We start from the raw sequence: 26,458 nt of genomic DNA, 5'->3' as shown, positions 1-26,458 counted from the left end.
ACTGTGCAGCCTGCACTTCTGAGCCGCAACTGGCGGTGTTGGAGCCCAGGAATAGCAGTTCAGGTGGTAGAAAGATGAACACAGCAGGAGACCTGGATGACACCCAATTACTTAATCAGGCAGAGGAGTGGCAAATTCCTGCGAGATCCAGGCCTGGTTCATTTTCAGGAAAGTAAGCCGGTCAACGTTATCGGAGGATAGTCGCATGCGACGGTCTGTTAGTACACCACCTGCGGCACTAAAGACACGTTCCGATAAGACACTAGCCGCAGGGCAAGCCAGCACCTCCAATGCATACTGGCTTAGCTCTGGCCATGTATCCAGCTTAGAGACCCAAAACTTGAACGGGGAAGAGCCGTCTGGGAGTACAGTAAGAGGGCAAGCCATGTAGTCTGTCACCATCTGACGGAACCGTTGCCTCCTGCTGACTGGAGCCGCCGGTGATGGTGTAGACATTTGGGGCGGGCACACAAAAGTGTGCCAGAGTTGTGCCATACTGGGCTTGCCTTGGGCAGAGGCACTGCTTCTGCTCCCTCTTTGGGCAGAGCCTCCCCCACTGCCTCGACGCACTGAGCTGCTTTGTAAAGCACTAGCAGCACTCCTCTCAGTTGGACAGGAGAAGATGATGGAATTCACCAGTGTGTCGTGGTACTCCCGCAATTTACGCTCCCGGGTCAACGCAGGGATGAGGTTTTGGACGTTGTCCCGGTAGCGAGGATCGAGGAGGGTGAACACCCAATAATCAGGCATGTTGAGAATGTGGTCGATGCGGCGGTCGTTTCTCAGGCACTGCAGCATGAAATCCACCATGTGCTGCAGAGTGCCAACCGGCCCAGAAACGCTGTCCCCTGCTTGAGACATGATCTCTGCCCGCTCGTCATCACCCCACCCTCGCTGTACACACTGACCACTGGACAATTGTGTCGCTCCCTCCTCTGGACGGAGCTCTTCCTCCTCCATTGACTCCTCCTCATCCTCCTCACAAATTGGCCCCTGCGTACCCCTTTGTGAGGAACCACGTGGCGCTGACTCTCCAGAAGCTGATGGAAAAGGTGACTCCTCATCCTCCACCTCTTCCACCACATCATCCCTTAACCCTTGCAAAGTTTGCTGAAGCAGGCAGATAAGGGGGACAGTCATGCTGACTAGTGCATCATCTGCACTTGCCATCCGCGTGGAATAATCAAAAGGACGCAAAACCTGGCAGACGTCCTTCATAGTGGCCCACTCTGTGGTTGTGAAGTCTGATCGGCGCTGACTGCGACTTCTTTGCGCCTGATGCAGCTGGTACTCCATAACTGCTTGCTGCTGCTCACACAACCGCTCCAACATATGTAACGTGGAATTCCACCGGGTAGGTAGGTCACATATGATGCGGTGTTCCGGAAGGCGGAATCGGCGCTGCAGAGCAGCAATGCGGGATCTGGCCAAGCTGGAACGCCGCAAGTGAGCACACTCTAGGCGGACCTTGTGCAGCAGGGCATCAAGATCCGGATAGTCCCTCAGAAAACTCTGCACAACCAAATTGAGCACATGTGCCAGACATGGGATGTGAGTGAGGTTGCCAAGGGCCAAAGCTGCCACCAGATTTCGGCCATTGTCACACACTACCATGCCTGGCTGGAGATTCGCTGGCAGTAACCACACATCGCTCTCCTGCTTTATGGCATTCCAGAGCTCCTGCGCTGTGTGGCTTCGATGCCCCAATGAAACTAGTTTCAAGACGGCCTGCTGACGTTTGGCCACGGCTGTGCTCATGTCGGTCATAGGTAAACGTTCACGGGTCCATGTGGGGGTGGACTGTGACGGATCCTGCAGAGAGGAATCAGAGGAACTGGTGTAAGAGGAGGAGTCGATGCGTACAGACTGGATTCCTGCAATCCTTGGAGTGGGCAGGACACGTCCTGCGCCACTCGCACGATCTGTACCTGGCTCAACAACATTAACCCAATGGGCAGTGAGGGAAACATATCGCCCCTGTCCATGCTGACTGGTCCACGCATCGGTGGTGAGGTGGACCTTGCTACTGACGGCGTTCAGTAGCGCATGTTTTATGTTTGCCTCAACATGCCTGTGCAGGGCAGGGACAGCCTGCCTGCTGAAGTAAAAGCGGCTGGGCACCTTGTACTGTGGGACTGCCAATGCCATCAAGTCACGGAAGCTGTCAGTCTCCACCAGCCTGAACGAGAGCATTTCCAGGGACAACAGTTTGGCAATGCCTGCATTCAGAGCCTGTGCTCGGGGGTGGTTGGCCGAGAATGCCCGCCTTTTCTCCCATGCCTGTACTACCGATGGCTGTAGAGTAGACTGGGAGTGTGAGGATGACTGGGAAGGTGGTGCTGTGGGTGGAATTACACAAGGTCTCTGGGAGGAAGCCAAACCAGCTGTGCGTGAGCTGGAGGAAGAGGCAACACGAGCTGAAGAGGTGGTAGCTGCCGCTGTTGGTTGGCCTACATCTTCAGTGTGTTTCTGTAACTCCACCGCGTGCCTGGTCCGCACATGTTTCCACATATTTGTGGTATTGAGGTTGCTGACATTTTTCCCTCTTTTTACTTTATGATGACACAGCTTGCATTTGACAAAACAAATGTCATCTGCAACTGTGTCAAAAAAGGACCAGGCACTGCAAGTCTTGGGAGCGCCCTTTTTGGCTTTGGAAAGAGACAGGCTCCTAACGGGTGCCAAAGTGGAGGCTACAGGCTCCGCAGTCTTCCCCCTCCCTCTCCCTCTTTGGCCCGTAAGAGGAAGCTCTTCCTCTGAGCTGCTCCCACCACCTTCCTGTTCCTCACGCCACGATGGGTCAAGGACCTCATCATCTCCACTACCCTCTGCCACCAACTGCTCCTCCTGGGTAGTCTCAGCAGCACAGTACGCACGAGAAAGCGGCACCTGAGTTTCATCATCAGATGCGTACTGCGCTGTGGTCACCGGAGGCACTGGCCCACCTGCCTCTTCAGAGTCAGAGAGAAAAAGGTGTTGGGCATCACTGCACACTGCCTCTTCTTCCATTTCTCCAATGCTGCTTGGCTGGCCCCCTGTTTCCAAGCCAAGAGATTCAGAGAACAGAAGTAGAGACGGCTCCTGTCCTGGGCTCTCTGACTGCCTGGCCAATTTGGCAGGTGGTGAAGAGACAGATGGCTGCTCTCCAGTGCTCTGTGCCTGAGAGGATGTGGCACTAACTGAAGTCGATGCCGAGGCGTTAGCTGCCATCCACCCGACAACGGCTTCAATTTGGTCTTCACGCAGCAGCGGTGCACGGCGCTCTCCGACAAAGCTGCGCATGAAGGACTGTTCCCTGCTGAAACTGAGTGACGACGAGTCACCGGCGCCCGCAGCAGGCACAGAATCACCACGTCCTCTCCCTGCTCCTCTCCCTGCTCCGCGCCCACGTGCCTTACTCCCTGCCCTCTTCATCTTGGTTGACAGATAAAGATAAGCAGAAAAGTACTAAGGCCTTAGTGTGCTTATTCCTGTAATGCTCCTCCTAACAGGTGTAAGAAACACTAATGTTGTAAATTGTGGACTAAACTTTATTATTTTTCAAATGTGGCCTACACAAGTGTAAGTTGTGTTTGGTGAACTTAACCTTTTTTTTGGTGCAGATCGGGCTACAGAGCTAGTTTAAATCACACGGAGACCGTGCAGACAGCCGTAAACGGCGCTGCAAGGCCAAGAAACCCTCCTCTAGGTTATCCTATATAGTGTTTTTCCACTATTTAGCTGGATACAAGTGGAAAGACACTAATAGGAATTTTTTTTTTCAAATTTTAAACTGGCTGCACTATTTGAAAAAAAGGAAATTGTTTTTCAAGGTATGAGGCAGTAACGCACCCTGAGCTGAATCCAACCGGCTATGGCTGCACACAGACTACAGGGCGAGCTGCGCTCACACAGAGACCGTGCAGACAGCCGTAAACGGCGCTGCAAGGCCCCCAAAAAAACCTCTAGGTTATCCTATGTAGTGTTTTTCCACAATTGAGCTGGAGACTGGTGGAAAGACACTAATAGGAATTTTTTTTTTTTTCAAATTTTAAACAGGCTGCACTATTTGAAAAAAAGGAAAATTTTTCTCAAGGTATGAGCCAGTAACGAACCCTGAGCTGAATCCAACCGGCTATGGCTGCACACAGACTACAGGGCGAGCTGGGCTCACACGGAGACCGTGCAGACAGCCGTAAACGGCGCTGCAAGGCCCAAAAACCCCCCTCTAGGTTATCCTATGTAGTGTTTTTCCACAATAGAGCTGGAGACTGGTGGAAAAACACTAATAGGAAATTTGAGAAAAAATGTGCAGCAGGCTGCACTAAGAGCAAAAAAGAACAACTGTGTGAGGCAGTGTGAACCCCCCCTGAGCTGAATACAACCGGGTATATGGCTGCACACAGACTACAGAGTGAGCTGCACACACACACACACACACAGAGACCTTGCAGAACGCTGTTAAAACAGCGCTGCAAGGCAAGAGCAAGGTGAACAGTGACGAACACACAGCGTTTTGCTAAATTAGCCTTTGGAAAGGAAAATAAAGCAATTAGCTAGCTCGACTGGCCCTCAGTTAGAACACAGCGTCCTGTCCCTAACTGAAATCACAGCAGAGTGAGCGCAAAATGGCGGCAGCGCTTTTTTATAGTGCAGAGTGACATCATTTCAGCAGCCAATCCCAGCCTTGCCAGTACTTACATGCCCACCATGCTAAACAGGATGTGCCCACACTTTCATTCATTCCTCATTGGCTGCTGCGTTCAATTTGAATTCTGGGAACTTCCGATTCCGGTATCCGATACGCGGGAAGTATCGGAATTCAGTATCGGAATTCCGATACTGCAAATATCGGCCGATACCCGATACTTGCGGTATCGGAATGCTCAACACTAGTGGTCAATCATCAAGAGACGGGTGGACAAACAAAAACCAACAAATTCTGGCAAAATGCAAGCATTGATTTATGCAAGAATGGACTGCTATCAGTCAGGATTTGGTCCAGAAGTTGATTGAGAGCATGCCAGGGAGAATTGCAGAGGTCTTGAAGAAGGGTCAACACTGCAAATATTGACTTGCTGCATTAACTCATTCTAACTGTCAATATAACCTATTGGTACTCATAATATGATTGCAATTATATTTCTGTATGTGATATAAACATCAGGCAAACACTAATAAAAACCAGAGGGCAGCAGATCATGTGAAAATATAATTTTGGTGTCATTCTCAAAACTTTTGGCCATGACTGTATACAGTTGAAACCAGAAGTTTACATACACTATATAAAAAGACACACGTGCATGTTTTTTCTCAGTATCGGACATAAACTCAAAATAAACCTTTCCCGTTTTAGGTCAATTAGGATTACCATGATTAAATATTTGCCAACTGCCAGAATAATGTGAGAGCTAATGTTTTAAGGTGTTTTTATTACTTGCTGCAAAGTCAAAAGTTTACATACACTAAGATTACTATGCCTTTAAACCATTCTGGACTGCCCCGTATGATGATGTCATGTGTTTTGGAAGCTTCTGGTTTTTTTTGCAACATCTGAGTTAGAGACACACCTGTAGATGTATTTTAATGCACACCTGAAACACACTGCTTCTTTGTGTAGCATCATGGGAAAGTCTCAAGAAATCAGACAAGACATCAGGAAGAGAAATCGGTCTCCTCCTTGGGTACAATTTTAAGATACCTGAAGGTGCCTCGTTCATCTGTATAAACAATTATAAGCAAATACAAACAAGATGGGAATGTCCAGCCATCATACAGATCAGGAAGGAGACAAGTTCTGTGTCCCAGAGATGAACGTGCTTTGGTCAGACTTTTACATATCAACCCAGGGACAAAAGCAAAATACCTTGTGAAGATGATGACGGAAGCTGGTAAGATTGTGTCAATATCTACAGTGAAACGAGTACTGTATCAACATGGGCTGAAAGGCCACTCTGCCAGGAAGAAGTCATTACTCCAAAAAAACATAAAAAAAAGCCAGATTAATGTTTGCAAATGCACGCAGGAACAAAGACTTTAATTTTTGGAGACCTGTCCTGTGGTCTGACTAAACTAAAATGTAACTTTTTGGGCATAATGACCATCGTTACGTTTGGAGGGAAAAGGGGGAAGCTTGGAAGCCTAAGAACACTATCCCAACTGTGAAACACAGAGGTGGCAGCATCATGTTGTAGGGTTGTTTTTGCTGCAGGAGAGACTGGTGCACTTCACAAAAAAAAGATGGCATCATGGGAAAAGATTGTGGCAATACTGAAAAACATCTCAAGATATCAGCCAGGAAGTTAAAGCTTGGACGGAAATGGGTCTTCCAATTGGACAATGACCCGAAGGATACTGCCAAAATGGTAACAAAGTGGCTGAAGGGCAACAAAGTGGCTGAAAGATAACAAAGTCAGTGTTTTGGAGTGGCCATCACAAAGTCCTGATCTCAATCCTATTGAAAATTTATAAGCAAAGCTGGAAAGTCAGGTCAAGGCGACCTACAAACCTGGATCAGTTACACCAGTTTTGTCTGGAGGAATGGGCCAAAATTCTGACCAACTATTGTGAGAAACTTGTGGAAGGATCCCAAAGGTTTGTCCCAAGTCATTCAGGTTAAGGGCAATGGTACCAAATACTAATGAAATTTATATTCATTTTTGACTTGCAATAAGTAATAAAAATGCCTTAACTCCTTAGCGTTCAATGACAGAGTCCGTCATTGGACGCCTCCCAACGGTTGGTGCAGCTTCGGCGATGAGCCTGCACCTTTTCCGGCGCATGACAGCTGATGTGATCGTGACTTACCCACGGCTGTTAACATGTTAAATGCTGCTGTCAAACTTTGACAGCGGAATTTAACATGCACAAGCAGGAAGCGCGTCATTACCTCCTCCCATTGGCGCCTGTTTCACATGACCGCCGGTCGACAATGGGTTGGCATGACAACCCGGGGTCAGCAGGAGATCCCTGTGGTTGTCATAGCCGGACAGCTATGAGCGCCACCCAGTGGTTAGCGCTCATAGCAACTGAGGTATTCTGCTACATGCAGGCGATCTGATCATCGCCTGCATGTAGCAGAGCCGATCGGGTTATGGCAGCTTCTAGTGTCCCATAGAGACTATTTTTTAAAACTTTTTTTTTCACTTTTGGCATGCTTAAATAAAGTTCAAATCACCCTCACTTCGCCCCATTCAAAATAAAACAATAATAAGAAAAAAAATACACATATTTGGTATCGCCGCTTTCAGAATCGCCCAATCTATCAATATAAAAAGAAATTAATTCAATCTGTAAACGGCGTAGCGAAAAAAAAATTGTTTTTTTTTTTTTGTTTTTTTTTTTAAATAAAAAGCCTGGCAGTTTTTTCACCACTTAAATAAAAAGGAACCTAGACATGTTGTCTGTGAACTCTTAATGACCTGGAGAATCATGATGGCAGGTCAGTTTTAGCATTTGGGAACTTGGTGTAAAAAAAAAAAAAAAAAAAAAAAAAAAAAATCCAAAAAACAATTGTGGAATTGCACTTTTTTTGCAATTTCACCGCATTTGGATTTTTTTCTTGTTTTCCAGTACATAATATGGTACAATCAATGGTGCCATTCAAAAGTACAACTTGTCCCGCAAAAAGCAATCCCTCATATGGCCATATTGATGGGAAAATAAAAAAGTTATGGCCGTTAAAAGAAAGGGAGCGAAAAATGGAAACGCACAAACGAAAGTACCCCTGGTCCTTAAGGGGTTAAAACATTCTCTCATTCCGGCATTTGGCAAATATTAATCATTACGGTAATCTTAATTGGCTGAAAGCAGGAAAGGTTTATTTTGATTTCATGTCCGATATTGAGAAAAACATGTACATGTCTCTTTATACAGTGTATGTGAACTTCGGGTTTCAACTGAATATACTGTAAACCGGTTGGCACTGTTATATGGCATTCTTGAATTGTGTGCGCTTGTATTAATAATAGTAATTACTTTTACCAAGTCATATTTATTACATGTCATTTCCTTCTCCATAATTGCTCCTAGGTATTTTTGTACAAGGGCCCCAGACATGGGTAATTGTACTTGCACCATGTAGCTGTTAGTTGTATAAAGCTTTGGAAGACAATGACATTAGAGAGCTTCTTGATAAGAATGCCTACTAACAAGCAAAAATATTGAATCTCCTGAAGAAAAATAATTAAAAAAAAAAATGGTGTTTTTTCTAGAGCCTCCCTAAACGGTTCAAGGAACCATTGTGCAAATATTTTAGTGGAAACATCTGAACAATTCTAAATGAGGAAAGTTGCCAAAGAAAAGAGGCCAAATCACTCCCCCTGCATTTAGATTGCCAACCTTTCTAATTGTGTTTTCTAAACAAGTAGGCACATGATTTTCTCCTGGCCTCAACCTGTGATCCCTTTTTGTAAATTGGCATCGGTCAGGAAGTCATGCAAGGACACAGGAGAACAATCTGTTCCTCTCTGGCCAGCCATGCTGACGTTTCATTCTTCTTCCTTCTTGTATTTTAAGATGAAAAAATAGCATGTTCTCATTTCTTCACAATGTACAGGACCCACAATGGAGTGTGACATTTTTATGTCGTATAAATAATGATGCATGTTCTCTCCGTGTTTGCGTGGGTTTCCTCTGGGCACTCCGGTTTCCTCCCACATTCCAAAGACATACTGATAGGGAATTTAGATTGTGAGCCCCATCGGGGACAGCGATGATGATGTGTGCAAACTGTAAAGCGCTGCGGAATATGTTAGCGCTATATAAAAATAAAGCTTATTATTATTTTTGTTCTCTTTTATCAGAGCTTATGTCTAAGATCACACCGAATGTCTACAATATTGTTAAGATATGATTGTAATTATTGAGCTAGTCACTTGCTTTAATCACGTTTGAGAAGATACATTCAGACGATACAATTCTTGTTTTAATATTTTTAAATCCCGATGAGAATAAAACTGAGACAATAAAGTGTGAAAGGTTGAGAAGTTTAGCACAGACTATATCATATATACTCATTCAGCAAGCTATGTACATTGAAGTTGTGGAAGCCCAATTTTTAAAAATGTGTAATTAATCCTAGGCAGAAAATAATAATTTTAAGCCAAAAATGTGTGCATTTTACGTAAAAAGATAATTCCCCCAAGTTCTATACATTAGCGTAAAATAAGTAATTGCCAAAACTATTAACATTTTAATTTGTTTTACTTTTAAAAACTATGTCCTGACGCTCATCAAACATTCCGATTTTCATCATTTGTTTGGTCAGTCTCAGTTTTTGCCATCAGTGATGTTCTTGTATGAAAAAAAAAATTACAAAGTTCTCAAGCTTGAAGTCTACATTTTTTTTTCCATTTGCTGACCAATCTGACGCCAAAAAAAAAGGAAATGTGAACAGCTACATAGATGGATACGTGTTCTATCTGTGAAAAAACATGGGTTGAACATGTAGGTTATGTCTGCTTATTCTGGGATGATGAGTCACAAACCTCCCTGTTGGTTATGGATGGCCTTTCCTGTTCATGGGCACATACAGGGATATCAGTCACTCCCTTTAAAACCAGTAATTTCGAAGTTTAAACTAAATGTTCTCGATAACTGCAAAAATGCAAATGTATATGTTTTTGGTCATTGAGCTTTTTTCTGTTCTTTGTTTTAGGTTCTGACCGCGGTTTTATCACTGTTTCTTTTTGACATGATTGTGAATGTTCCTTTGGCTCTATGGTAAGGAAACTATATTTGCTCTACATTTTACAGTAGTTTCAAGAAAAAGAATGTCAGATTTCAGTTTGGACAAAGGAGAGGAACCTCCAGACTTTGTAGACGATTTGTCGGAGAGTTTGACTCTGTAAAAGCTTGTCACTTCTTCCTGTGGATTTCACTCTTTGTAAAGCTTTAGTGTAAAATCTAGATTTTGTGCCGAATCCATGGCAAACGAGTTTTCAACCATATCGAAAGAACCTAATAACTACCGCATATTCACACCTTGAGAAACTGTGGTAAAACTGCAGAAAATTGTAGCAAATCCGCATTTTTTTTTTGGTCCTGAAAGCTGGCATGCGCCACATCAGAAGTCTTACTCCAGTCCATGGTTTCTGGTTTAGGGAACGCCACAGGTCATCATGAATTAGACGTGTTATGGCTTTACACCACTGTTCCATTCATCTTGTCAAAAATGGGAGAATCAAAAGTCGTATCATCTTTGGATAACTCATAGTTGCACAAAATTGTTGCTTCTTTTCAAACCAATGTACACCAGAATTCTGGGGAAATTACTTTGATTAGTATTCTTGTGTCTTGTTTTTTTTTTACCACGGTTTCACAACGTGTGAACCCAGTCTTGGGCTTTTGGCATACATGGAGAATTGTATGTGAATTTTCTGCAGTGCTTCTGTAACATACAGTATCTGCATTTCAATGCAATTTGCAGATGGGTTAGGACTGCAGGACAGTTTATGCACAGGAAACGTCCACCATGTTTTGGGGAGATTTGTGAAATCTCATCATCTTCCTGAATTATGCGGATGATTGTTGGGTGCCCCATTATACCCGGTGTTGATTTACTCTTACAATGGCGGCCTATGCCTTTGCTTCCTGAATGTAGGCAGTGGACACAGGAGGCACAGAGCAATTATTTCCACCACTGATGAGCTTAAGCTCTCCAGCGCCATGAGCTGCATGTACGTATTCTCCACCAAAACATGACATCCAGAGTGCTACATGCATCTGCAGATCTGAACAAGTCTCCTGCTCTCCGAGGTCTGCATTGCTGAGCAGAGGTCCCATAGATTTGGGTGCTGTTGGCCCATATCACAGACGCTCTCCTTGCAGAATACTGATGGTTGCTGTTTTGCCTTACAAGTGTTGCTTGTAGATGGGTCCCTTTTGTGCAATCCTTGTAACATCTGTGATAGAAAGCAGACCACTTGTCAGCCATACTTGGCAGTGGGCACAGTTCCTTCATTTTAAAGAGTTGCTTGAAAGTGTCATGAGGTTAAGTACAACCTGATACTGGCACACTCCAAGATACCGCTTTGTTTTCCCTCATGGATACATAAAGATTTCTTTACTTGTTGATGTGTTCCTGATGTAGTTTTTCCCCGTGTGACACAATTGTCAAAAAAAAATCATCTCACGCATCGTAGTCCATATGAAAACGCCTCTGATATTAAACTAAAAATCACTAAAACCAAAGGAATTAAGATGAAGAAAAGTATCAGATTCCAAATATATTAGTAACATGTTTAGGAATGAGAACCGCAGTGATGAAGAACAGAGCATACAACCTTGGTAATAAAATGTTCTCTTTCTAGTAACCACACAACAATCAGAAACTAATGTAGTCAGTAATTTTACTTTAAACTTTCACACAGCCTGTAGAAAAACATGCTGCCTTGCCTAATACCCTGATCAAGTTAGTACTGCGATTGGTGCTTTTAACAGTCTTATTTGTCCAGGAATTACTTGATTTTCATGCTCTGTAACTTGCCATCTGCTCTACATTTCAGTGTTTTTTTTTCTTTTCACAAGTATTCTGCCAGCACTATAGCTACTGGAACTTACTTTCACTTCCCAGCATGCATTCTGTCATTGTCCAACAGCTTGCCTCCCCTGGTGCTGTAGCAGACAATGCACAATGTCATTCCGAGATACACAAATAGGCTTCCTGGGTGGGCCCAGCTCCCCATAGGCCCATGTGTTCATTATTTTGAAAAGGAGAATCAGTTGTGCAAAAGGAACTGAAAGCAAACACCGCACAAAAAGCCTAAATCATTGCAGTTACTCTCGAGTCAGGTCACAATGGTAACGCTTTCTGTAAGGGAAGAAGGTATTTTAAAGGGGTTGACCAAACATATGATATTGATGACCCATTCTTAGCAATTGTAATCGGGATCAGATCAGGCCTGATGAAGAGACTATTGTAGTCTCGAAAGCTTGCAATTTGTTACCATCTTTTCAGTTGGCCATTAAAAGGTATCAACCACTGAGGACTCTCAATTCTAAATATTTTTTGCTCTGTAACATCCTGATCATTCGTTTCATTGCTGGGAGAGGAAAGGTTAAATTTTCCATAGGCGTCACGGGCCAGTGTAGATTAAAGCGGTAGATCAATGTAAAAATGTTCATCTTGTGTTCCGCAGACCCCATTTCTCCGCTGTGTTTCATGAAGGAATACAATCCTGCTGCTCTGATCTACTCTAATCTACATGACTTGTAACTTGGCCTCTTTCCCAGGCACGGCGCTCAATGAAGGAAGGAAAAAAGTTACAAAGGTCACGCATACTATGTAAAGCTCTTGAACTGCAAGTGGGAAATATTTTGCTGAATTGAATTGCAATAAAGTGCACTAAAAAAAATTGTGCAAGTGTGGTATTGAGTAGAACTCAGTTTTATGCTAATTCAGAACTTAAAGGGGATGTCCAGGCTTGAGACCAAAGTATTAAGTCAGTGAGACTGCGAACTGCTATATCTTGACTACCTGCGGTGCGCACACTGTCACAAATCCTCTGTAGTTGTGGTGCAGAGCGTATGTTTGCAATTTACAGTCTCGTGACCTCCTCGCACCGCGACAGTGTGCAGTCACATAAGTTGACTTCAGACTTTTGACTCGCTCATACACATTCCCTGATAAGTTCTGGCCTGCTGCAGCCACCTCTAGAGCGGGAATAGGAGCTTTCTTCATGCGGATGATACAATGTGGCGGCTACAGGCAAACAGATTTGGAGCAGTGAACCAGAAAAAGCTCTGATCTGCTTAGGTTGGACATATTAACAATATGGGAATTAAGAAAAAAAGGTTGAGGTTTGTCATCAGTAGCACAAAGCCAGAATTTCAAAACAAGTAGTGGTGGTGCTAAAGCCATCCTTAGAACATGTGTGTAGAAGGAACGTGAGTGAGCCGATGGTCATATCAAGTGTTGGGCACGGAGAGTGATATTTGATGCAGCATGGACGAGATGTACTCAATGGTCCTCATAAGCTTTCTTTAAAAAAAATATTCTGAAGTTGTATAGAAAGCTCAGTAATGTTAGTACTTTTTTTTTTTTTTTTTTTTACAAATTTGACTTTACCTTTCTCAAATGTAAATATTTTTTTAGTTAGAGAGCCTGCCTCTTGCTTAACAAAAATTGAGTTAAATATCTTGTAATACTCCCTGACCTCCCCTGATTATTTTTTTGTTGGTGCTGCATCACTCAGTTGCAGAGATAATCACAGTGGTTTCTTCTTGAGCGCAGTATGTGAAATCTCTTGTTAAGTCCTTCAGTCCCTGGCTTACTAGAGGTAGGGATCCTGAGTAAATGACACGCAAACAAGGTATTGTGTGATCATATACAGGGGAAGCCCAGGAGCACATCTCTCTCTCTGGGCTTTGCCCTTCCTTTATATAGAAAAGAATTATTCTTTTACAGACATGCGCACAAGCGCTCATATTTCACTATCTCTTACATAAACAATCTATACCAGTCTTTATCAGTAGAAAGTTACATCATCTGGAAGGTGAATGAAAGGCTGCTATTGAAAGAAGGAATGCACACATGATTACTTCCATAAAAGGAAATGTCAAGTCAGCAGAAATGTATCTTGTTGTAAGCGAGATTTCTCAGGAAGAAGACAAGATGGATTCCTTTAGTTCAGTCTGATCTCCACAATTCCCCCCTTTGACATTTTCTTTTATTTATTTTATTACCACAGGGCCAAAGACAAAGCCTTTATTTGGTATTACACATGTACATGCTTGTATTCAATAAGAGAATCAAATCTAGTATTAATTCTTCCGTTTAACTCTCGCAACCTTTTCTTTGTTTTGCAATAAGTACAGATATTACAAAGGGATAGCAAAATAAGCGCAATAATCAGTATTAGCAAAGGATAACATAAGAGAAGAAGGAAAAAAAAACTTTATACTCTTGCATCTATTACACAAAGTTTATCTGTGCATACTGAGATACTCTTGAGCACAATCTGGAATAGTACGTATATGACTACAATAATCATAACTATATGTATTATGCTCTGCATAATCCCAGCAACCCACCCACCGATTCCTCTGAACCAGTTGGCTGGGTTAAGAAAAGAAAAGGTATCTGACCACCAGCTATCCTTATTCTGGTCATTGTCTTTGTCATACTGATCTCTGAGTCGTTGTACGTCCTTTAATTTAAATGTCATACTCATAGTACTATTCGGGTCTATATAATGACAGCAGGTGGGTCCGATGATTTGACACATACCCCCTTGTGAGGCAGTTAGGTAATCCAATACCAGGGTATGTTGGTTAGTGACTATTATAAGCTGATTCTGTACAGCTATACTAGTGTTTAGTATATCCAATATATCCCAGATCTGATCATCTAGATAATCCGTGGCTCTAACTAATTTATCCCACATCTGTGTTAACATAGGATAAATAAAAATGGTACTAGCAATTTTGTTAGGAATTCCCATTTGTACTATATGTGGCCTCCCCGAGGGACGTGGTGAGTTATCTGCAGCTCTTTTATACAGTGTGTGCTTGGGCACGGCTTGCATATTCACTTGTTTATTTGAAATTATGAATGTAGCCGGGGTTAGGCGTCCTAATGTACAAGTACCCTTTATACCTACGGGAAGCCATTTATATGCTCCTTCTCCGCATATCCAAAATGTACCTTCAGGCAGATCCCATAGAGCTGAGTGCTGCAATACCAATCTATGAGCCAAGTCCACAAATCTAGATACATTCTGAAGCATACACCAAGAGGGTTTTTGTCCCAAGGGGCTACAGTACCCGGCTGCGGGATTCCCACATACAGGCATTCCTTTGATATACTCATCGGATTTATTACAAACCAGGTTCCCCAGCTTACTTGTACAACTGTTTGCATCACCTTGGGGGAACAATTTAGAATGTTTCCATTTTCTATTATGTATGTATCTTTCCAATACTACAGGTTTGAAAGCATCAGAGGGGGGGACGGTTGTACTGAAACTAAGCAGTAGATTTTCTGTGGGGACCTGTCCTAAATTAGTTAATCCAGTCTTATTTCTAGGTACCCATTTTCCTCCCCTAAATGCTAAATATTGTAGATGTGTGTTACTCCCTGAGAGATTACCCTGCCACCAAGGAAATTCTACCCATCCCACAATTGGTATGGCGATTGTAGTATTCCACAGCCTAGCATTACCAATTTGGTTGTTGGCCAGGTTGTCTGAACAATTAGGCCAAGCGAATATTTCTTCTGCTAATACGGGAACTGCTAGAAAAGGTATACTTGTGGCTGATACCGGCGAATGGGTACAGATCCAACAATCTGTCAGGGTTTGTGTATTGTTTAACAAGTCATGCACTAATTTTCTATGATGTTGTACGAATCTATTGTTCAAAGGGGCTAGAGAATTCAGTCTATCCCACGCCTCCGTTGAGGTTATCATTATTAACATCAATATCATGAGTTTATACTGCTTTTCTTGCAATGGCTTGCATGTATCCATGATGCCTTTCCTTCAAGCTTGACTGATGTAGGTGTTGTCAACAGGACTTGGAAGGGTCCGTCAAACCTTGGTTCTAGAGCCTTTCTGGTGTGTCTTTTTACATAGACTTGATCACCTGGTTCCAACTTGTGACTTCCTTCTGTGTTGTCAGGATCTGGAAGGGAAGCAAAAACTTGTGCATGCACCTTAGTTAATTGTTTCTGAAGATTTTGCACATAAGAAGTCAATGACTCGATATTTAACACAAGTTGCTGTGGAAAATAACATCCTAAATTGGCAGTCCTGCCAAACAAAATTTCATATGGAGACAGTTTAGTCTTACCCCTTGGGGTATTGCGTATTGAGTAAAGGGCCAGTGGAAGGCATTCTGTCCAAGGCTTTCCTGTTTCAGCCATGGCTTTCTGTATTTTTAATTTTAAAGTTCCATTCATGCGTTCCACCTTACCAGAACTTTGAGGATGGTACGGAGTGTGTAACTGACTTTCAACACCCAACATTTTCAGTACATTTTGAAATATTTCTCCAGTGAAATGAGTACCCCTATCTGACTCGATCACTTCAGGGAGACCGTAACGGGGTATCAGTTCGGCAACTAGCTTTACAGCAGTGTTTTTAGCTGAAGCCTTCCGAACTGGATAGGCCTCTGGCCACCCCGAGAACATGTCCACACATACCAACACATACTCATACCCATTACTTTTTGGCAGCTGGATAAAGTCTATTTGTAATCGCTGAAACGGGTAGAGAGGTCGGACGTGGTGCTTCATAGGGGTCTTTGTTGTCTGTCCGGGATTATGTGCCAGGCATATAGCGCATGCAGCACAATAGTCTCTTGCATAGTTGCCAAAACCTGGAGCCAACCAGACTTGCTTTGCCAGTAGTGTCATTGCATTTGCAGACACATGAGTAGGGTGGTGCAGTCCACCAACTACAATCGGATACCAGGCTCTAGGTAGACATATTAGTCCATCTTTCTTCCAAATTCCCGCTTGTTCTTCTGCCCCTTCCTTTTTCCACCTGTCCCTCTCCTCTTCTCCTGCATCTTCCTGTGCTTGTCTCAGTCTATCTTCAGTATTTTCTGTGGGGTTTACAGTATGAACCTGTTGTAAGGGTTTGACAGCTGCTGCTTTGGCTGCTTTATCAGCCCTATCATTTCCCCTAGATTCCCTAGTGTCGAGTCTCACATGTGCAGCTACCTTGATTACTGCTACTTCTTTTGTTTCTTGTGCAGCCTCTAAGATCTGTTTGATCAGAGAAGCATGTTTTACAGGTTGTCCTGACGCTGTCATGTAACCTCTAGCTCTCCAGATTACTCCAAAATCAAACACAATACCATGTGCATACCTAGAATCAGTGTATATATTAGCTGTCTGGTTCTCAGCTATTTTAAGAGCTTCAATCAATGCTGTTAGTTCTGCTTCTTGTGCAGACTGTTTCGGTGGAAGTGGTTCTGCTTTGAGAGTTTCAGATTCTGACACAACTGCATACCCTGTATGGAAGTTACCTGTGTCATCTGCAAACCTACTACCATCTATAAACAGCTCTAAATCTGGATTTTGAAGTGGTGTTTCGGATACATTGGGTAAGCCTACCGTTTCTTGTAAAATGAGCTCTGTACAATCATGTGTGTCTGTAGGGAAAAAATTTGCGTGTGGATCAGTATCCTTATTCCCCCCTTCAGACTCGAGAGGTAGCAGTGTAGCTATATTGAGAGTCTGAAGCCTAGCAAATGTGATAGTAGAGGGGAGCAACAAAGAACACTGCAGCCGCAAATGTCTGGCCATGGAAATGTGTTTTGGTTGGACCTGGTTTAATATCCCATAAACATCATGTGTAGTTTGAACTGTGAGTGGATACTCTAGGACAATTTCTGATGCTTTGTCCAACAATAGTGAGACAGCAACAACTACACGTACACAGGTTGGCGCTGCTCTAGCTACGGGATCTAACCTTGCTGAAAGATATGCAATTGGTCTTTGTTTCCCTGCATGCTTCTGGGTAAGAACTCCTGTAGCATGGGAATCAACTTCTGCAGCCATAAGCTGAAACGGTTTGGTGTAGTCTGGTAGCCCTAACGCTGGAGCTGAAACAAGGGCATCTTTTAATTGTTGGAACGAAATCTGACCTTCTTTTGTCAACAAATAAGGTTCACTTTTTACACAGTCATACAGTGGTTGCATTAGTTGACTGGCATGTATAATCCATTGTCTACAATGAGACACTATTCCTAAAAATGCTCGTAGCTGTTTATGATTTCTAGGCTCATTCATCTGTCTTATTGCTTCAGTTCTTTGTGGTGTAAGATGCTTTTTACCTTGAGAAATGCAATGACCTAGAAAGACCACTTTGGTCTGACAAACTTGTAGCTTTTGTCTATTCACTTTACACCCTTCTTTTTCTAAAAAACATAGTAAACTCACAGTGGACCTTTCTGCAGTTTCTAGATCTGGGCAGCAAAGTAGTAGGTCATCCACATACTGCAAAATTACTACCTGTGGTTCGGGTTCAAACCTCTGAAGGACTGTTTGTAGGGCATTTGAATAAAGAGTAGGGGAGTGTATCATTCCCTGTGGAAGGCGTGTCCACGCCAACTGTTTGCCCTTAAATGTAAATGCAAACAAATGCCAACTATCTTGGTGTAAAGGAACCGAGAAAAATGCATTTGAAAGATCTATTACAGTAAATACTTGAGAACTGGCTGGTATCTGTGATTGTAACGTATGAGGATTGGGTACAACTGGGGTGATTGGATCTAGAACTTTGTTTATTTCTCTTAAATCATGTACCATACGATATTTGGGCATAGAACTCTTATCAAGAGTTCTCTTTTTGACTGGATACAGAGGAGTGTTAGCAGGTGATTGTATCTCTACCAAAACTCCTTTCTCTTTATATCCCTCTATCTGTTTTGTAATCGCTAGTTCCTGCTGGGCACTCACAGGGTATTGTCTGAGCTGTGGGAGAACAGTTCCTGGTTGCACAGATAGTTTTACAGGAGAGATATGCAATAGTCCCACATCGGTGTCACCCTGTGCCCACAGTGTTTCTGGGACCATTGAGAGGTCTAGATCTGTGGTGTACTCTTTTTCTTCAGCATAATCCTCAAAAGCCTGAATTCTAACATATTGTTCTAATGTTTCTGCATCATCAGGGATAGTCAGTATAACTGTGCCATCTTCCCTAAAATTGATGTTAGCTTCTAATTTCTTTAGGACATCAGTTCCTAACAAACATGTTGGGGCACCTCTGGCATACAAAAATCTGGATGCAAAACATTTAGGTCCTAATGAGACCTCTAGGGGCACAGTATATGGCAGTGTTCGAATTACCCCATCATAACCCTCAGCAAAAGTTGTTTGTTCTGAAATATCTTCCGGATTCGGAAGAAAATCTTGATTCAAAATTGAGGAAGTTGCACCTGTATCTATCAAAAATGGAATCTCTCTCCCCCCCACATTCACCTGTATCATAGGTCTTCTAGCTGGTAGGGAAGTTTGTAACACATCGAGTCAATCTGAATCTGGTATGGGACCATCTATGATGGTAGATTTCTGCTGGTTGTCCGTTTGGGGAGGGTTATTTCTGGGAACAAATTTGCCTGACTTTATATCTGCCAACTTCTTCCTGCACTCTCTTTGGAAATGACCTGGCTTTTTACAGTAGTGGCAAGGAAAGTTGTGTCTCACTCTTCCTCCTGTATTAGCTTGTGCTATTCTAACAGGCTTACGATTCTCTCTCATATCCATGACTATTCCTAAACATCGTTGTTTCACAATATTTGGTTGTTCAATTGTTCTCCAATCTGGAGTAGAGGATTTAAATTTTTCTCTGATTTTCGGATCTAGCCCCTCTATTAATTGTTTTGTAAAAAGTCTCCTTACTGAAGCATCAGTCAAATCCAATCCTTCATCCCTAAAGCTATTTTCTAATTCTTGACTATATTCTTCAATACTTTGCCCAAATTTCTGCATAATCACACCCGTAGATCCCCTTTCCCTCTGTTTTTCTCTCATGAAAATTATTAATGCCTCTGTGAACTGGGTACCTGATGCTTCTGTCTGTAAGGCACCCCCTTCTGCCACTGGTCTATTGGGCTGTAGGTGTGTCAATAATTCCTGAAAAAGTCCGGGGGACATTTTCATTCTACATAATTCTTCCCCGTCCGCCCAGACCCCAGCATGAGTCTGCATGATTTGTTGTATGTATTGTGCAAATCGGATGGGATATTGAGTGGGATCAGGCGCATTATGCAGGAGGGACATACCTTCAGCAGGGGACCAAGGAAAATACTGTCGGGTCTGGTGATATCTAGTTCCCATTACCCCGTCAGCACCAGGTTCCCTAAAGGGTCTTGGTACTACCCTAACAGGGGCAAGTACAGCGCCATGTCTAGGTGTACCACAGACTAGGCAATCATTTCTCCAATCTGGATTTTGTTGTCCACAGTGTGAACATACCCATCCTCCTACCCCACCAAGATTGGGATACAAGGCTGGAAATTGTTTTCCTCCTTCTGCTCCTCCAGATGGTACAAATGATTGGGCTTTTGGATCTAGGTAAGGTGGTGGGATTATGTCACAACTTTTTCCCTTCCCCATAATCCATTTGGAAGTGTCTGGATCATACTTCCAATTCTCCTCTTTAGCTGTTTTTGAGACCTCTATCATACAGTGTATGATTTCTTCCCACCCATTGTCTTTGATAATTCCACCTCGTTCTTTACTCAGTTTTTCCCATTCTGTACTGAACATAAGTGCTTCTGAAATTCCCAATTTTTCTCTTACCCTTCTAATCTGACTTCTGACTGTCTTCCCACATCTTTCCTGTATGATATCTGCTGCTTCCACTTGTCCTAAGACGGTTTTTGTCTGTTTATTTCCCATTTTTCTTTTTTTTTTTTTTCTTTCAATATTAGCTATTTCTACCCCAGGTGACGTTTGGACAATCACTTATCCTAGGTGATGTCTCGTTGCCTTCTCTCCTAGGGAGCTAAAATATTGAAGGGCTGATCTGCTCCATTCTTTCTAATGTGCAGAATGTACTTAAGTGCTATTATGCACGCAAACAGACCCAGCAACACCATACAGATCACAAAACTTTCTGTGTCAGTTAGCATACTTGTCCCAGGCTCATGGACCCGCGTCCTGGGCTCATTCTATCAAACCTTATCCAGAAATGAAGGAGGTTAAGCACTTAAATGAGAGTCAAGCATGGGCGGAGGTCTCCCCGAAAGGACGCAACCACATGACCCAGTTAGGCTGACTTCCGTGTATAAGGCTTATACCCCAACTATTTCGGCTTATTTTTCTACGCACTTTTGCTCTTCTTTCACAACATACCACAACCTTCACACTGTTCACACACTGCCAGGGACAGGACTCATAAATCTATACAATATAGTAACCCGAGTTTTATAGGTATCTACTCACTACTAGACTAACCCAGCGTGACACGGCTCATAGAGATCTTTCGGATAATACAAGGCAAATAAAAGAGAACTAATAATGTCTCTTACCTGGCCAGGTTTTTCAGTTCATTTGCCGTCCATTATCCCAGATCTCCATTGTCCGTATCTGCAGGTGAATCTCGAGCAAATACTCTCATCTCGGGTCCCTGTTCGGTGCGCCAAAGAAATGTTAAGTCCTTCTCAGTCCCTGGCTTACTAGAGGTAGGGATCCTGAGTAAATGACACGCAAACAAGGTATTGTGTGATCATATACAGGGGAAGCCCAGGAGCACATCTCTCTCTCTGGGCTTTGCCCTTCCTTTATATAGAAAAGAATTATTCTTTTACAGACATGCGCACAAGCGCTCATATTTCACTATCTCTTACATAAACAATCTATACCAGTCTTTATCAGTAGAAAGTTACATCATCTGGAAGGTGAATGAAAGGCTGCTATTGAAAGAAGGAATGCACACATGATTACTTCCATAAATGGAAATGTCAAGTCAGCAGAAATGTATCTTGTTGTAAGCGAGATTTCTCAGGAAGAAGACAAGATGGATTCCTTTAGTTCAGTCTGATCTCCACACTCTGCTTGAGCGTCTCTTCATAGTCAGCTCTGGGGTTGTGCACTTTCACCTCCTCTTCCTCCCAGATGCTACCAATCACAGATCATTCTCGTCTGAGACCGATCATTTGCAAGTGATTTGTCCCCGTTTAAAGGGTTAATCCCTTCATGACCATTTTGTACCCCCACAGAATAACATCGATGCTTAATAACTGCCCTTTTTCCTTAAACTCCATAGAAACTTAGCATGTTGTGCTGCCCCTTCTCCACTAATTTTAGCATCTAATGGCAGTTTTAATTTAGCAAAATGGGGTCACGGTTTAATGTTCCAGAGGTTGAAGCAGCACCTATCATTCATAGCGTATCTACGAGATGGCAATACACCTTTAAGTATTGCTAATTACATTCTCACAAGACTAAACCAATGATGGAAAAAAATAAATATATATAATACATTGTGCATGTAAACATGTAACTATTATTCAAGGCCATAGGAACAAGTTATTTGCCAGCATATTGCTCCCCGATAATCTGGACAAGAACTCTTTTCGTGATTGGTGTTATGTAGAGGGCAGTGAAGCACGAAAAATGAAACCTTCCAAGAGGTTCACATGCTGTGAAGGGCTGAGCGCCCAGACAGAACGCCATCCAAATTACGTCTACAATTATTTCTTAGTACAGAGCTTTAATGTTCCTTAAATCAAGTATTTGCAAAATTTAAACCCAAAATTGCTTTAATTTTAGTTTTACATGCATTTTGTGACGCAAGATGTGTAGCCAAGTTCACGCTGGCAATTAGAGAAATTAATGGTAGAAATACAAGCAAATATTTTACTAAATGTGGATGGGTCATTTTTTTTTAATCATAAAACTTGTGCCACAATATTATACAGTTAGTGTCAAAACCAGGTCACAAGTCAGACATTACTTACATGGGTTTCCTGTGTTCCAGTGTGTTAACCAGACACGGGGTGGTATCTTATAATACACATGACCTGACCGCGATGCCCAGACAGGAGAAGGTCAGTGTGCAAGAGCGGTATAGGGCCCTTTCAGTAACTCATTATAATGAACCCTGAACTGACCCTTTTAACTCCCTGGCCCCTGTGCGGCTATATAGGTTGCACCAATGGTATGTCCACCCCTGGCTGCAGTTTAATTGTTGCTTTTGTTGATGTAGGGGACTAACATTTAAAACACCACTTCGGCAGTTCAATGAAAAAAAAAAATACGCTACTGTTTCTTTAATTGTATGTACTCCAATATGTGGCCACTGATGAATACAACTTATTTCAGAAAAAATAATCCCTCAAACAAAACAATAATGGCTTCTGAAATGTAACAATGAAAAAATGTTTTGTTTTTATTTGTTAATGGAAATTTGTCGACAGGATTTCACACCTCAAACTATATGCTCACGTAGATCTGTTAAAGACTAGTCTAGCAATATCTTTACATAGCCAGTCTGTTCCTCCTTCACTGATTAAATCAACGTTTATATTGTTAAGCAAATGAAACTGAAAATCAGAAGCCTCTGTCACTCTGGCTCTATTCCCTGACAATTGCCACATCCTCATGCATAAAGTTTATTTGTCAAACTGGAGAAGGTGGTGCAAGGACTGAAATAGAGCTGCAGTGACGGAGGGTTCAGATCTACTGTACTTTACTAATTTGGCCACATTTGCATATCAATTCAAATGCTGATTTGTCAGTAAAAGAAAACAGGCTGGCCATGTAAAGATATCCCTGGACTTGTCTTTGGAAAAGCTACATGTGAATATACAGAGTTTGGGATGTGAAATCGTGCTGACAGATTCCCTGTAACATTACATCCTAATAGGACTGACTGTATCCAATATACAGCTGATCCATATATTTGCCATAGTCACTTAATTTATTATTTTTTTAACAATTCACAAAAAAAACAATTAATACTTCTACTCTTTTAAGCATTTTTACTTTGCGTTTTATTTTTCACACACCTGCCTACTCCATATCGAAATGGTTGTATGATCCTTTTTGTAAGATTAGGCTGATATTAAAATTGGTTTTATTATTGCTTCTCTATACAGTTTGTATTATGAAATCTGGCAATAATTCCCTTTAAAGGGATGTTGCCAGCAGGAATTCTCCCTCCACGAAGGTATTTATATACATATGTAGCTCTTTCTAAGACATGGGCAGTAGTGATGAGCGAGTGTACTCGTTGCTCGGTTTTCCCAGAGCATGCTCGGGGGTGGTCCCCAAGTATTTGTAGCTGCTCGGACATTTAGTTTTCATCGCCTCAGCTGCATGATTTGCGGCTGCTAGACAGGCTGAATACATGTGAGGAATGCCTGTTTGTTTGATAATTCCCACATGTATTCAGGCTGGCTAGCAGCCGTAAATCATGCAGCTGAGGGACAAAAACGAAGTCTCCGAGCACGCCAAAATACTCGGAGATCACCCGAGCGTGCTCGGGGAGACCCGAGCAACAATGCTATTCGCTCATCACTAATGGACAGTTCTTTTCTCAGCAACTGAGAAATCAACTTGTATATTGATATATAAATGAGGCTGAAAAGCTATGGTCAATCCGAAACCTCCCACTCCAGCTCTATTCCCTGTTCAGCGCAACTTCCTTCTACTTGCAGCCTCTATCCTGTGTGACTTCAGGCAAGAGAGGCGTTAGTCTAGCAGGAAAAGGGGGCGCTGGGCGAGGAATAGAGCTGGAGTGACAGAGGCTTCAGATTTACAGTAGCCCTTGAGCTTCATTTGTAGTTTTCTCAGGAAAGACTGGCCATGTAAAGGTATTGCTGGATTTCTTTGAAAGAGCTATATGTGCATATGAAATCCTGCTGACAGAAGCCTGCTACTTTAGAGGTTATGTTTTATCCTTTTGACTACTCCTTGAGGCTATGTGCACACGTAGAAAAATCCACTGTGGATTTTTCCACAGCGGATTAGATAAATCCGCAGTGCAAAACCTCTGCGGTTTTTACTGCGGATTTATTGCGGTTTTTAATGCGGATTCTGCTGCGGTTTTCCATCTGCAGTTTTCTATTGGAGCAGATGGAAAACAGCTGTGGATTCCGCACAAAGACTTGACATGCTGCGGAAAATAATCCGCTGCGTTTCCGCGCGTGTTTTTCCGCAGCATGGGCACAGCGTTTTTGGTTTCCCATAAGTTTACATCATTGTACTGTAAACTCATGAGAAACTGCTGCGGATCCGCGGCAAAATCCGCAACGTGTGCACATAGCCTTAGGGTTCTTGCAGACATCGGCTTTGGAGTATCGTGAGATTCTGTAAATCTGACTCTGTGCCACAGGCAAGACAGACCGTTATGTTTGAGCCAAGTAGATTTATTTTTTTAGTAACTCTCCGCTGTTGTCTGGAGTGTTATTTTAAGTAAAGTTGGTTTCATAGCTGCTTCTTAAAGTCGAAAAACCTAATGGGGTTGGTATTTTAAGCAAAGGAGTCGGTTAATATGACCTCTAATTTTATGTATATATAATAAGTGGGTTATCATACTTGCTGACCATTAGATTGATTGTTTAAATATAACTTAAGCACATAATAAGACAATTAAGACCAAAATTCAATTCAAGACGTCAAACCAATGTTACTTGAATTTGATGAACCTCTGCGAAGAGAATTTTGTTTTTGGTAATTTTGTTTTTTGTTTTTGCAGTTTCCTGACATGCGCTCTTGGAGAGGCTCTCCTTGTGTACACAGAGAGGACAGGTGCATGAGAAGATATTCACAAAAATACATTTTTTACAGAATTGGATTTTCCTTGACATTAATGAGCAAGCTTGACCTTGGATTTTATGCCGTTGTCTGACTTCAGTAACAGTATGACTGTTTCACACCATGTGCTGGTGATCACCTTGGCGCTCTCAAGTGATAGTAGGTTTAGCTGCCTCTATTACATGAAAATGGACTATAGCTGAAAAATTCAGAAGATAAGGTGAATGGCGTTCTACATCCCAGAAGGGGAAACATGAACTCCAACCATGGCATGGCTGCCTATTTTCTGTATTAATATAGAATTTCTCTATAAAGAATCATTTCCACAGATTTCATTCTCTTAAATGTAAATGTCCAAAAATATATGTTAAAATATGTCCATAGTTTACTAAATATTTGTTTAATTGATCAAAACTGATGCTTTACAAGAAAACAGATGGCATTTTCCAATGAACAAATGTTTTAGATGTCTGATTTAGTCATCGTATGGAAAGAAGCGGTCTCTGTTTTCTGATGGTCAGATGTCTTTGGACATTGATATTTGAGATTTCGTTCCCAGAACAATTAAAAAAAAAAAAAATGTATCCACCCGGATTATTAAACATTTATGGCCAGATTGAGAGTACTGGCTAATATGCCATAAAATGTGTATAAATTTGTAGTGATTATTTAAAACATGATAATATTATTGATTATTCGTCCAACGGTTGTTACTTAAGGCCACCTTAAGACATAAAGATCAGCAATAAATATATTTTTACTAAGGTTTGTTGAATCATAAATTGTATGACACACTTATTGCACATTAGCTAAAGAAACAATGGGGGAGATTTACTAAGCTAAATTTTATCAGAGTTGTCTGTGTTTTATACATTTGCTTATTCTTGCTCCATAAGGAAGACCGTACGATGCATCAAGATTTTGCCAAAATTTTTAGCACAAAGTAAGCCAGCTTTTGGTAGTGTAAAATTAACCAGAAGTGTCTAAAGATGCACTAAATTTATTATCCAATGCCACTTATTTAAAGACTATCTAGTCTAAGGCTATGTTCACACGTTCCTTTTCTGCTGCAGCCAAAACCTGAGATTTTGGCAGTAAACAGCTGCAGCCAAAAATCAGGTTTTGCTGATTTTGTTGCTGCGTTTTTCAGGACCCCAAAGTTTAGCTTTGCTTCCACCATACAACCATGAACAATACAAGATGTTAGGCCACCAATGCAAGACATATGTGACACCATAAAACATTTTTGGGAAAAAGGGCAAA

At 42.2% G+C, this 26,458-nt stretch overlaps 1 protein-coding gene across 2 annotated transcripts in view; it reads left to right on the top strand.

Annotated features, from left to right (window-relative positions):
• Positions 1-25,959, top strand: part of TMEM241 (transmembrane protein 241) — a 219,107-nt gene extending 193,148 nt beyond the window's left edge. The window contains exons 14-15 of one of the 2 annotated variants that reach the window (XM_069731200.1): positions 9,638-9,702; positions 25,137-25,959. In XM_069731200.1, coding sequence (XP_069587301.1) covers positions 9,638-9,702; positions 25,137-25,197 — 126 coding nt within the window. In that variant the 3' untranslated portion in view covers positions 25,198-25,959. The remainder of the gene's footprint in view (positions 1-9,637; positions 9,703-25,136) is intronic. The other variant, XM_069731199.1, reaches the window with a different exon arrangement.
• Positions 25,960-26,458: the final 499 nt, after the last annotated feature.

Source organism: Ranitomeya imitator, chromosome 6, assembly GCF_032444005.1.
Source record: "Ranitomeya imitator isolate aRanImi1 chromosome 6, aRanImi1.pri, whole genome shotgun sequence".
Lineage (NCBI taxonomy): Eukaryota > Metazoa > Chordata > Amphibia > Anura > Dendrobatidae > Ranitomeya > Ranitomeya imitator.
This window is presented reverse-complemented; position numbering and strand designations above follow the sequence as displayed.